General features: G+C 32.5%; 1 protein-coding gene across 8 annotated transcripts in view; it reads left to right on the forward strand.

Annotated features, from left to right (window-relative positions):
- Positions 1–3,440, forward strand: part of LOC101888892 (GTPase-activating protein skywalker) — a 220,359-nt gene extending 216,919 nt beyond the window's left edge. For all 8 annotated transcript variants that reach the window (XM_059125646.1, XM_059125639.1, XM_059125644.1 and 5 more), the window contains 2 exons: positions 1,762–1,982; positions 2,046–3,440. In XM_059125646.1, coding sequence (XP_058981629.1) covers positions 1,762–1,982; positions 2,046–2,187 — 363 coding nt within the window. In that variant the 3' untranslated portion in view covers positions 2,188–3,440. The remainder of the gene's footprint in view (positions 1–1,761; positions 1,983–2,045) is intronic.
- The last annotated feature ends 11,043 nt before the right edge of the window (positions 3,441–14,483 follow it).

Genomic DNA, 14,483 nt, shown 5'->3' on the forward strand with positions numbered 1-14,483 from the left:
CTTCATATCTCCAAAAGAGACCTCAATATCAAATTTCAGTCCTAGCCCCTCACCCAATACCAAATTTAGTACTTTTCGTACAAATATGGGATGCATTTCTAAGCCACAACCAAATCTCCAACACCCGTAATACAAACATCAATTTTGAGGATTTTGCCATTTAGTACTTGTATAATAAATTTAAGCATCCAAATATAGTACTATTTAGTATTTTTCGCACAATTAGAGTACATATTTCCCAAACCACCTCAATTTCAGATACCAACAGAGACCTCAGTATCTAAATTCAGTATTTCAGCTCCTCTCCTTCCCCTAATACCAAATTTAGTACCATTTAGTATGTTTCGTACAAAAGTAGAACGCATTTCTAAACCATCGCCAAATCTCAAACTCAGATACCATCAGTAATCCAAATATAAAATTTCAGAATTAAATCTCTATCCCTTTACTCAATACCAAATTTAGCACCATTTAGTACTTTTGGTACAATTATAGTACACATTTCCGAAACCACCTCCATATCTAAACCCCAGATACCAACAGAGACCTTAATATCAAATTTCGGGTTTCCAGCTCTATTCCTTCACCCAATGTCAAAAAAGTACTATTTAGTACTTTTAGTACAAATATAGAACTCGTTTTTAAACCACCGCAAAATCTAACTCCAGATACCAAAGAAGACTTCAATATCAAATTTCAGGATTTCAGCTCTATTCCTTCCCCTAGAACCACATTTAGTACTTTTGTACAAATACAGAACGTATTTCTAAACCATAATCAAATATCAAACACAGATAGCAACAATAATCGAAATATTAAATTTCACAATGATATCTTTATCCCTTCACCCAATACCAAATATAGTACCATTTTGTACTTTTCGTACAATTATAGCACACATTTCCGAAACCACCTCCATACCTCAATTCCAGATACGAACAGAGCCCTCAATATCAGGATTTAATCTCTATTCCATCCACTAAAACCACATTTAGTACCATTTAGTACTTTTCGTACAAATATGGATCACATTTTTAAACCATCGCCAAATCTCAAACTCAGATACCATCAGTAATCCAAATATCAAATTTCAGAATTAAATCTCTATCTCTTCTCCCAATACCAAATATAGTACCATTTAGTACTTTTCTTATAGTACTTTAGTACTATAGTATAGTACCATTTAGTACATTTCAAAAAATCACCTCCATATCTCAATTCCAGATACCAACAGAAACCACAATATCACATTTCAGGATTTCAGCTCTATCTCATCATCCAATACCAAATGAAGTACCATTTTCGTGCAACTATAGTACACATTTTCGAAACCATTTCCATATATCTAGGCAACTCATGAACCCCTGTACTAAATTTCAAATTTCAAGAACTTTCTGTTCACCCAATAAAAAATTGTACCAAATATAGTACTATTTAGTACGTTTTGAACAATTGTAGTATACATTTGTAACACCATCTCTTTATCATAAACCAACCACCAACAGAAACCCCAAAACAATTTTTCGTAACCTTAAAGTTCGAATTTCCAGAAACCCTTTGATATACCTATTCAGCCCTCCGTCAGTGACTCTCATTCCAAATTTCAGAATTCTGGTTCTTTCCTTTTATCCAACACAAAATGTTAAAGTTTTAGTACATTTTAGTACGACTTTCCCCAATGCCCGTTTTTTCAATATTTCGCCAATATATTTTTAAGATTTTCATTATTTTTATTTATTTTTCTCTTTTTTTATGTTTCAGGTCTTTGGAGCCTACTGTTCATCGCGCTGGTTTGAACGCAATGTCAAAGATGACAAAGGCCAACGACAGGCCTACTTTGGCACCGGCGAAACATTCTTATTCTCTCTCTATCCCGAAAGAGCCAAATATCCCTGGGTGGGTATTGAAAATGACAAAGATTTGGGACATGCCTCAGAATTGTTTATGGCAGCCGATTCGAAAATGATTACCATTGGTGGAGGGTAAGTTTTGAAAAATAATTTCAATTTTAAAATTCTATTAAAATTTCAATTTTTCCATTTCAGAGAGGGCCAAGCCATTTGGATGGATGAAAATATCCGTTTCGGCAAAACAGATAGCTGTAAAACCTTTAACAATCCGCCACTATGTCCGTCTGGTGATTTTGAAATACGAGTCCTTGAGGTATATGGTTTTGTAGGTGCTTAGACCTAAACTACTCCATGGAGTATTGAAACCATGCAGTCATCACCCGGCCAGGCGAGGTGATACCACCACCACCCCCACAAAAACAACACAATTTTGTGAGATATTAAACAAAATATTTTCTTCTAGTTTTTTTTTTGTGTGGACAAGAAACTAAAACAAACAAAAACCTTTAAAATCAAGGGTTTGCTTATGAATAAATCCGAAGCACAAGCCTATGCCAAGAAAATACAACACCCTGAAAAATATGATGTTGTAAGGAAAGATGATGAAGAAGAAATGCTTTGTTTTTTTATGTTCCACCATAGAAAGAATGGCTTTTGTTTTGTTTAAATTGTTTGGGTTTAAAATAGGAAGAATTATTTTTCTTTCTTAAAAAATGGCAAAACAGAAAAACTCCAATACATTTTCAATTTGTTTTGAAATTTAAACAATAAAAAAATATAGTAAGCCAGCCCGCCGAGTATTGGTAACAAAAGTCTTCTTCTTTGAATTTTTTCCCAATGAAAAAAAAAACTACTCCAATTTTTATTTGGTCTTTTGTACAAGAAATGAAACTCACACACACACATACACAACAAAATGAAATTATTTTAGAAACAATAAGCTCAAGTTGTGTTCGTAACTTTTTTTCTCTGAAAAAGAAAGAGGAGTTGCTTAAAACCTTAAATGTTTTGGTTTTATTTTCGAAAAAAAAAGAAACAAAAACACTTCTACCTACCAATCTACCTATATACCTAGCTAGCTACCCAATCCAAACCAAATTTTAGTAATTTAAAAAATACATGTTTTTGTTTTATTTTTTTTTAATTTAAAAAGCTTTAAGCTTGAATTAAAAATAAACAAAAACCAGATATCCTTGTTAGAAAAACAAAACAAAGAAAATATTTAATTATAGCAAAAAAAAAAAAAAATATTATTTAAAACAACAAATAGTTTCAACCATTTATCCATAAAGAGGAAGCCAAGAGCCTATTTCCCGAAGGCATAACGACGGTGAATGGAACTTTTTGAATCATGGGGAAGCCTTTGAAATTGATGTGAGTTATCTCCCCTTTAAATAAACAGAAAAGCATTATTAAACAATAATTACAAAAAAATGTGTTAGAAATAAATAAACAAAAGTAAATTATAAATACATATATTCTTAAAATAGAAACGAATACAATTTACGAAGAAATGATAAAAAAGAAACAAAACCAACACAGAAAAGTATTTGAGAAAATAAAAAGAAATTAATATTTAGAAAAAAAAAACAAATCTTTAATGTTGAAATATTGTGTATTAAAAAAGAGATTATAGATGAGAGCCAAAGTTAAATTGGAGAGATATGTATGTTGTATGAAGATAGAGAGAGATATAAGTGGTTTATAACAATTTAAAACCTTCCATGGTATCAAAAATAATAGATATGTCCAGAATGTATTTAAAACAAGTAAGCCAAGGCTGTAGACGTGCGGCACCAACCATGAGATAGCTTAAATCACTGGAATATATTGGAAAACTCCCGTAGGCCCTAGCCCATTTTTGTAGATTTAATAATTCCATGCTGTCCTTAAAAAAAATTCTTTTGGTTTCGGACAGGTGACATTTGCCCCACATTTACGCCCTATGTCGTGTTGATGGGCTTTCAAAACAAATTCCCACAAAAAATGTGATCCACTTAACCAGTGCCGGTCCGACCATGTTATACCCTACGACACTATAACATTTTGGAAAATTCCCTTAGGTTCAAAAACAGTTTTTTGTAGATTTTTTGAAATGCAGTTCCTCAAAAATGTTTCCCTTTTGTTTTTGACCGGTGGCATTTTCCCACATTTACGCCCTCTTTCGTGTTGATGGACTTTCAATACAAATTCCCACAAAAGATGTGCTCTACTTAACACGTGATGGGCCGACCATGTGATACCCTAGAACACTATAAAATTCCCTTAGGTCCAAAGGCATTTATGTTTTGTAGATTTCTTGAAATACAGTCCCTCAAAAATATTTCACTTTTTTTGTAGATTTCTTGAAATACAGTCCCTCAAAAATATTACCTTTTTTTGTCCGGTGACATTTCCTCCACATTTACGCCTTATGTCGTGTTGATAGGCTTTCGAAACAAATGTCCACAAGATGTGGTCCAATTAACCATTGCTGGGCCGACCATATATAATACCCTACAACGCTATAACGTTTGGAAAACAACACTGTAACATTTTGGAAAATTCCCTTAAAACTATTTTTTGTAGATTTCTTGACATACAGTCCCTCAAAAATATTACCCTTTTGTTTTTGACCGGTGGCATTTGCCCTACGTTTACGCCCTCTGTCGTGTTGATAGGCCTTCAATACAAATTAACACAACAAAATATTTTCCGGTGACCAAATAAAGTTGCTAGGCTTCTGCTCAGCCCTAAATTCTAGTCATATTCTAAATTTCGTGTTGATTGGTCTATAATTGTGACATGTAGAGCAATTGCAATATCAGGATATTTTTAGATTTTTTGTCCATTTCAACCCCTAAACTTTTGTTGTTCTTAGCCCCGAAATACATTCCTTTTCGAATGATTCATTACAGAATTGTTTCAAGGCGAATATCTGGGCGTTGAAGAACTTGCGACTCAATGAAAATATGTGTTAGATATGGATTCCATATTTGGTACCCTTGATTGTATTGCAATCTATTGTTCCACAGGGTGAATATCTGGCCGATGAAGAACCCGTCATTCAATGTAAATATGTTTTTGATATGGATTCCATATTTGCTGCCCTTGATTGCATTCCAGTCTACAGCACTGAAGGGCCCAGGCTAAAGAAAAGAGTTTTGAAATGTATTTGCCTTTTTCAAGCCTTCTGCCAAGGCTTCGGCATTGCAGGCAATCTTATAGGTAAAGAATATAATAGGTTTAAACTCGTATTGATAAGACCATATGGATACGTAGCACCTATATAGTAGTCAGAAAGGCCTTTCGAAACCGTTCGGACAAAAAACTGAGAGTTTCAAGAAAAACACCCTAAAAATATCTAAAAATGTACCTGTCCTATTAATATTTCAAAATTTTTTAGTACCCAAAAAGATTAAGTGATTTTTTTTTAATTTCAAGGGAATTCGATAAATAAAGAATATAATAGGTCGAGCCAGCATAAAAAAGACCATACACCCATAGCATCTTTAAACAATTCCGACAAAAAATGAAACCTTCAAGAAAAACACCCTAAAAATATCTAAAAAAATTACCTGGATATATTGACCCATATTCACTGTCCTCTTTTAGAACTCAAAAAGATAAAGTGTCTTTTTTTAAATTTAGATAAATAGAGAGACCTTCTCAAGATATTCTATAGAAGGATAGAGATCCTACAAGCCCTCCAAAAAGACCTTGTGTAATTTTTTAAAAAATATTATAATAAGTCCTTCTTTTGAAAAAAAAGGATCATATGCCGCTTTTTTCCATATCGAAGATCTTCTAGAGGTTCTAGAGGCTCTTTAACAGATAGAAGAACTTCGAAAGCGTCTTTATAGGCCCATTTAGATAAAAGATCTTTAAAATGTCTTCAATAAACAAAAAATCTTCTGAAGGTTTATAGATAGCAGGTCATCCAATAATGGAAGATCTGCAAAGGCCATCTACCGCCAGAAGACTTTCATAAGGTATGCTACCCTTTTAAGACCTCTGTAGAGAGCAGGCATTTTAAAGGATTTGTTTGGGTGTCTCAATCCAATCTATGCGACGGTACCATACGGAACCACCTTCCGGTCATATGTTTTTTTTCATGGAAGCAATCAGATGGTCAACATTTGGGACCTGAAACGTAAATAAAAATCGGAAGCAATCTTTAGGTCTCTCACAGTAAATATATGTACATGGTCCAATATTCATTAAATCAAATATTACAAGATGTCTATGGATCGTAAGTTCCAAATTCTCTCTTGAGAAATATTTTTCTAGATACCCAAACATCAAATTTTAATTGCAACATAAATGGTTTGTAAAAGTAGTATTTTCAATCTTAAAAAAAATATTTTAGAAAATTTTCCCTATCTCTGGGCACCTTTTTTGGTATAAAAGTGAATATGCGACCTATTTTCAAAATGTCAAGGATTTAAACCCATATCTCTCAATTAACATATGACTACGTATCTCTCCACGCAACAAAATCTTCTAGCTCTTACTTATCTCTTCTTGTTCTTTGATATTTATATAAATATTTCATTGTTTTCTGAATAATTCTATGTTATTGTACAAATCAATTCAATTGGAAAAAAATGGAAAATTTAATTTAAATCAAAATTTTGTTAACATTGAAAGAAAAATCAAGTTGTGTCTATTGTTTTATTTTTTGTTGCCTACATACATATATACCTAAACTAGCTTATACATATAAACATTGTGTATTTAATGGATATTTTTTGTTAAATTTATTATTATAAAAATTAATAAAAATAATAGTTATATAATTTATAATACAAAGTGAACACATAAAAACATAAATGCATATATTTTTTGTTTTCTCTTTTTTATTTAATTAAAATAAAAAATATTATTTTTTATTATTATTTTTTTATAAAAAGTATGTGAAACAATTTTGTTTGTTTATTTGTTTTATTTTTACAAAATTAAAAAAACGAAAAGGAAAACATACACCCTATGGACTGATTTCATTAAATTATTATTCTTATTGTTTTCTTCTTTTAATAAATAATTAAATGAGAAAAATAAATAAAAAATGCAAGAAAAAAATAATCATTCATAAATTATAAAAACATAAATAAATAAATAAATAAAAAAAAATTAAATTAAATTAAATGCTTATTTGTTTTAATAAAAGAAATATTAATCTAAATAATAAAATATTTAAATTATATAAATATATTTAATATTATTATAAACAAGAAAAACCCGAACATTGTATATATTTACATATAAAGTTAAACAGAACACACACATACATACACATTTTTGTTATACTATTATTATTATTATTATCGCTACGATTATGTTATTATTAATTACAATTTTTTTGTTTATGTTCTTATTATAATTATTATAAAATTAAATTTTATAATTATGTTTATGAAAAATGAAAAAGAAAAAAAAAACACCAACAAGAAAATGAATTACAAATAATAATTATTATTAATGGAAAAAAATACAAAAGAAAATTTTTATGTTTTTGTTTTATTTATTTTGAGATTTTGGGAAACCCAATTTTTTTTTAATTTTTTCTAGTTACCTTTCGAAAATCAATGCCAAGAATATCTTCAACCCAATCGTTGTTGGGACATTTGCTTTCATTTTTTGATTGAACGTTTCGAAACCACAAATTTTGGCCAGCTAATTCCTTCCGTGGAAATAAATATGACCGGAAGTGGTATTTTATGGTACCGTCGCACAGAATGGGTTAAGATGCCTTAAGAAATCATATAAATTGCCTGCTTTCTATATAGGCCTTGAGAAGGTTTTCGAAAGATAGAAAGCGGATCTTTTGAAGGTCTTTTTACTGTAAATGACCTTTGGAAGGTCTTCCATTGTTGGATGACCTTTACAGACTTTTAGAAGGTCTTCTGCTCTTTTATCTAAAGAGGACTTGCATCTATTAAGGAGATGTAGAAATAAGAAAATACGGAACTTTTTCAGTAAAATACCTATAAAAGATCTTCAAAATAGTGGCCGTCTTACACCTAGGGAATAACAGCAGAATATCTTCGAAAAGTACTAGACCTTATAAGTGTTATATAACTGTGGACGGTCTTTGGAATGTTTTCCATTATTAAATTAACTTTACATAGACCTTTACAGCCCTTTAAGAGGTCTTCTGCTCTTTTATATAAAGAGGACTTTCATCTATTAAAGAGATGTAGAAAGTCTTCTATTTGCGGAAGAAAAAGATATTCTTTCTAATGAGGACGTGTAAAAGACTAATAAGTCATGAAAAACATTTCTTTTCAAAAAAAAAAAGACCGTCATTTTTTTCAGTAAAAGACCTATAGAAGATCTTCAAAATAGTGAATGGCCGAAGAAGCTCTTATAGCTAGGAAATAGCAGCAGAATATCTTCGAAAAGTACTAGACCTTATAAAGCTCTTATAACTATGGAAGGCCTTTAGAAGGTTTTCCATTATTTGATAACTTTTACATGATCCTTTATCTACAGACCTTTAGAAGGTCTTCTACTTATTGAAGACCTCTCAAAGCACTTTCATATAAAGCTCTTTTGTTAAAGAGGAAGTCTTCCATTTGTAGAAGATATTCTATCTAATAGGGGTTTTTAGAAGACCCCTTTATTACTAAGAACTTCTTATACCTAGAGATTACCAACAGAAGATCTTCAAAATATATTAGACCTTATGAAGTCCTTTTAACTATGGGAGGCCTTTAGAAGGTTTTCCATTATTAGATGACCTCTACCTGGTCTGTTATGTACAGACCTTTAGAAGGTCTTCTGCTTATTGAATATCTTTAAAAGCTCTTTTATCTAAAGGGGACCTGTAGAAGGTCTTCTGTCTATGAAGGACCTGTGGAAGATCTTCCATTTGCTGAAGAGCTAAAGAACATATTCTATCTAATGAGGACCTGAAGAAGGCCCCTTTATTAGAAGACATGTATTTTTTTGTAAATGATATGTAGAAGGCCCTTTTAAAGAAAATACCTGCAAAAAATCTTCAAAATAGGAAACATCCGAATAGGTCTTAACCTACAGAATAACCGCATAAGATTTCCTAAATATCCCTTATGCCCTTATGAAGGTCCTTAACCTGTGGACGGCCTTTGGAATATCTTCAATTATTATATGACCTGTACATGGTTTATTATCTACAGACCTTTTAAGTAGCTTCTGCTTTTTGAAGACCAATCTCATTTATCTAAGGGGACCTGTTGGAGGTCTCCTATCTATGAAAGAGATGTGTAAGATCTATGATTTGCAGAAGAGCTGTAGAAGTCATTCTATCTAAGGAGGAACTATAGAAGACCCCGTTATTAGAACACCTGTAATTAATATTTCTGAAGCTTATCTAGAAGGCCCTTATTTCCAGAAAACCTGACATTTTTCAAGAAAAGACCTGTAGAAGATCTTCAAAATAAATAAATAGTCACACAAGGCCTCTTTAGAGGGCTTTTAGTACTTGTATCTAGTTATAGAATATCTGGAGAACGTATCTATATAACACTATACAACAAGAAATAATTAAGAGAAAATTCCAGCATATTAAAAAAGTAGAGGTACAAAAAAAGCACGTGTGTCGGCGCAAAGTAACCTAAATAGAGAAGGCAAGATTCAACACCTTTGGAAATTTTCGGATTGGGATTCTTCGAAATCCGTGCATTTTAGGTATACAGTGTCTTTGGAAATATTGCTGATAAAAATATAAGTAAATGTTTCCTTTCCAAAATTTTAACAGTACAGGGTGAGGAAAAAGACTGCAACAAAGTAAAACGCCATTAGTTTTTACATTTTTTTTTTAAATTTCATTGAATGAAAGCGAAAAATGTCGGAAATAGCATCAAATTTTAGAATAAGTTTTGATTTGTTCGAATTTGGTCACCTTTGGCACGAATTATGCCCTTCAAACGACCAATGAAACCACCACACGCTGGCCGAATGTTGCTCTGCGGTATTTTGGTTCATTCCCGGCGAAGCACTTGCTTGAGGTCATCGACAATTTGGTCGTTTTTTTGTGCCAACCTTGCTTTCCAAAATACTCTAGACAAAATAGTCCAACAGAATGGTATCCGGAGATTTTGGTGGCCATTGTGCGCTAGAAATGAAGCGAGAAACCTCATTTTGTAAACATTCTTGGGTGGCGCGTACTGAGTTCGATGGTGCTGAGTCCTGTTGGAATATCAAAGGTCTGCTGCCAAAATATTGCGTGCTCAAGGCTTCGATACACCCTCCAGAATATTTTCGCGATAATATTCGGCATTTATTCCGAGCATCACCAAGGCTGGTGCTTTAGTTCTGTTGTTCTGTTCAGCTGACCTCTTTGACAAGTAAACACGATCATTTTGTTTGTTTACTAACTGCTGGACAACGAAGGTTTTATCATCGGAGAAAACCAAATTCGGCAGTTCACCACTTTGAGCCAAGCCAAGCAACTCTTTAGCTCTTTTGAGTCTATTTTCTTTCTGTTGCGGTGTAAGTTTTTGCACTTTTTGGAATTTCAATGGCTTTACCCCGAGCTCATTTATCAACATTTACCGAATTTAATATTGCGATATGTTTGGCTCATGAGCCATTTTTCGGCTACTAGACACAAAAGATTTATTCACTTTTAAATGCTGGAGTGCTCTAACGAAAGCCACTTGTGGTTTTTCAGCCAAATATAAAGAAACCACACTATCACGCCTGAATTCCATCACGAATAATTTTTTTTCTGGAAAATTCTCACCAAAATGCTTTTGTACGCTTGTAAACAATATAATCGGCTGTCACTGGAATAATTTTAACAGCTGTCGGATGAATGGCTTAGAGATGACAGTAGTCTGAAGTTGGTTGCAATTTTTTCATCTCATCCTGTATGAATATAATTCTTTTAAATATTAGTAAACGTTACATATTTAAGTTCTCCGAGCAAAATAGATACAATTTGCTGAATATCTAATAGAGAGGATGGATATCTGCAAATAATTTTACATACACATCCATGTATTTATACCAATGTCGTTCAGCGGGTTTATCCCTAATTCACTCATACTTTCTAGTGAACCTTTTCTTCTAGTCATACCTATGTATTTTCATCTAGTCATATTTTGATCAATTTCTGGCATTCAATATTGAAAAAATCTGATTAAAGTGAATTTGAATATGTGTACTTTAAACTTGATTTAATTAAAATTTTTGACAGAGACACCTCGGTATCGAATGTGAAAGAGTCTATCAATTTTTTTTTTCAATACATAGACACAAATTCATTTTGAACGAAATTTGTTCGATATCTAATGCGAGAATTCGACCCCAGGAATATACACTCCCCATTTCATTATTTCTCTTCTTATTCATTATTTCCTTTACCCCTTATTCCCTTATTTTTTTTTGCATCGCAATTTTTTAATCCATTCTTATTTAGAGGTAATATTGCCTAAAAAGGAATCTGAAAAAACCCAAATAAATAACTCCCAAGCAACAAGCATTACAACAATCACAATATTACAATTAATAATAAATGTTTAGAAAAATGTATTTTAATAGAAAATATTACAAAAAAAGCGGCTATAGTTGTTCTTCAAAAAATCCGTAAATGTTTCAATAGACAAATAAATTTATAATATTTAATAAATAACAACAACAACAACTAAATTATACACCAATGATGATGATATATACAAATTAATACTTACACTAAATAAATAATAGCTGCTTACAAGCAGACGAATAAATTTAACTCAAATAATACATATATGAAGTTATTTCAATGTGACGTTATATACTCTATATATATACACACAACCATAAATACAATACAAATAATTTATTTAATAATATTTATAATAAATGTTTAGATTTTATTGTAAATGTTCAATGATGGATACAATAAATACATGCCAGAGAGAAATTAAAAAAAATAGAATTTTTTGTTTTATTATAAGTTGACTTTTAATCAATAATATAATTAATAAAAAGACTGGGAACTTACATCTATTCCCTTCGTAATGGACATAAAGTAAGGCTCACATAAATAAAGCCACTAGTATAGGGAACAACAAAATGTATTATTAAAAATAATTTGGTTTGACAATACTTTCACATACTTTGGCATTAACCTCAAAGCGCCTGAAAGTCTGCTCTACATTTTTAGTTTAAATATATAGTATAGCATTGCCAGATTAATGTTCTTCAGTTATTACAGCAATCACTAGAATTGGCGAAATATCGCTAATCATAACAATCGATATTTCCGATAGATATGGATATTAACCAATTAATAGGTGTGCACGATAATCCAATAATCTGTACAAATTATTACAAAATTTCGTACGAGAACACAAAATGACCAATAAATGAGAGCGAGTGTATATATCAATTTTAAGAGATGAGTTTCAGAGATTTCACAAGGACAGTTTTTTTCTCAGTTGGAATTGTCCAGCAACATCAGCTTTTCAAAAATCAGCTGCCTTAAGGCCGATGTGAAAACAAGTAAGCAACGGTTATAGTCGTGTGGGGCCGACCATGTGATACCCTATAACACTACAATATGTTGGAAGCCCCCTTATGTCCAAATTCCGTTTTGGAAGATTTCGTTTTGGTGTCATAGGGCATTTCCCAGACAATACCCTTAGCTTTTTGACAAGGGCTATTTGAATAATATTTATGCACTCCGTCGTGTTGTCAGGTATTCAAAACAATTTCACACGAAAGTTGTGGTCAATTTTACAACTAAATATAATCCAATGGTCATCCAAAATGCTAGACTTCTTCCCTGTCCTTAAATCTCTTCTTACACAAAATTCCGTATCAATTGGTTTTCAATTATGACCTGTAGAGCGATTGCAAAATTAGGAAAATTTTATGTTCTTGGTTCATTTCATCATCAAAAACAATAGGCTTTAATTCTGAACCTACCCATAGTAACCTCAATACATCGTGTTGCGAGGTGTAGAAAATGTACTATTCAAAAATTTTCACAGACGGACTGACAAAGCTAGATCGACTCAGCCTGACGAGATGGGAAGATCCATACAGGGTGAGATAAAAAAATTGCAAGGAAGTCAAACGCCATAATTTTTAACTTTTATTGAGTGAAGCAAAAAATATCGGAAATAGCATAAAATCTTGGAATAAGTTTAGATTTGTTCGAATTGGTTACCTTTGACACGAATTATGTCCTTCAAACGACCAATGAGACCGTCACACGCTGCCCGAATTTTGCTCTGCGGTATTTTGGTCCATTCCCTGTGAAGCGCGTGCTTGAGGTGATCGACACTTTGGTATTTTTTAGTGCCAACCTTGCTTTCCAAAATACTCCAGACACAATTGTCCAACGGATTGGTATCCGGAGATTTTGGTGACCATTGTGCGCTTGAAATAAAATCAGAAACCTCATTTTGTAACCATTCTTGGGTGGCGCGTGCTGAGTGCGATGGTGCTGAGTCCTGCTGGAATGTCCAAGGTCTGCGGGCGAAATGTTTTGATGCCAGGGTGGATTAATACGAGCGGAGAGCGACCATCGGTTGTTATGGCGCCTTACCATCACCAGGGACACCGACGGAGAGACATAGCTAGATCCACTCGGTTCGATGAGACAGGAAGATCCATATATAGTTTCTTATATCGGAGACCAATATTTCGAGGATTAACATAAATTTTAGAATTTTACGCTGAGCCCGAATATATATACTTTGTGGGGTCTATTATGAATATTTCGAGGAGATACAAACGGAATAACAAAGCTAATATATCCTCCATAAAATGGTGGAGGGTATAAGAAGAGAAACTATATTCTAACTTGTTTGACAATTTTATACCCTATGGAGGTCATTCCGTTTGTAACTCCTCCAAATACTCATGTCAGGCCCAACAAAGTATATATATTCTTGATCAGCATAAAATTCTAAGTCGATTTTGCGATGCCCGTTTGTCTGATATGGAATTGATATAAAAGGCTAAAATTTTGCACACATGTTTATTTTGTCAGTAGGCAGGTTAAGTTCGTAACTGGGCCATGTAGGTCCACGTTTTCATATAGCCCCCATATAATGGTACCTCCCGATATTCGGTATTTTGATGATTTTAGCGAAATTATGCACCAGAATTGTTTCAAATTTCGTATTTGAAGATCTAAATGGATAATACAACATATGAAAAAAAAAAAAAAAATAAATAAATAAATGCTTACCATGTCTTCGTATAGCCCCCATATACAGTACCTCCCGATATTCGGTATTTTGATGATTTGTGTCACACTTTTCACCGGAATTGTTTCAAATTTGGTATATGGAGTTTGTAATATATAATACCTTCTATGACAGAGAATTACCCATACATGTCCACACCTTCGTGTAGCCACCATGTAGCGGTACCTCCTAATGTTTGGTATTTTGTTGATTTTGGAGACATTATTGAGCGGAATTGTTTCAAATTTGGTATTTGAGGTTCGTAATGGATACTACGTATTATGGCCGAAAATTGCCCATACAGGTTCACAACTTTGTACAACCCCCATATAACGATACTTCCCAATATTCGGTATTTTGATGATTTTAGCGACATTTTTTATCAGAATTGTTTAAAATTTGGTATTTGGAGTTCCTAATGGATAATATGTCTCGTGACAGCAAATTATTTATGCAGGTCCACGTCTTTGTGTAGCCCATATAA

Source organism: Musca domestica, unplaced genomic scaffold, assembly GCF_030504385.1.
Source record: "Musca domestica strain aabys unplaced genomic scaffold, Musca_domestica.polishedcontigs.V.1.1 34, whole genome shotgun sequence".
Taxonomy (NCBI): Eukaryota; Metazoa; Arthropoda; class Insecta; order Diptera; family Muscidae; genus Musca; species Musca domestica.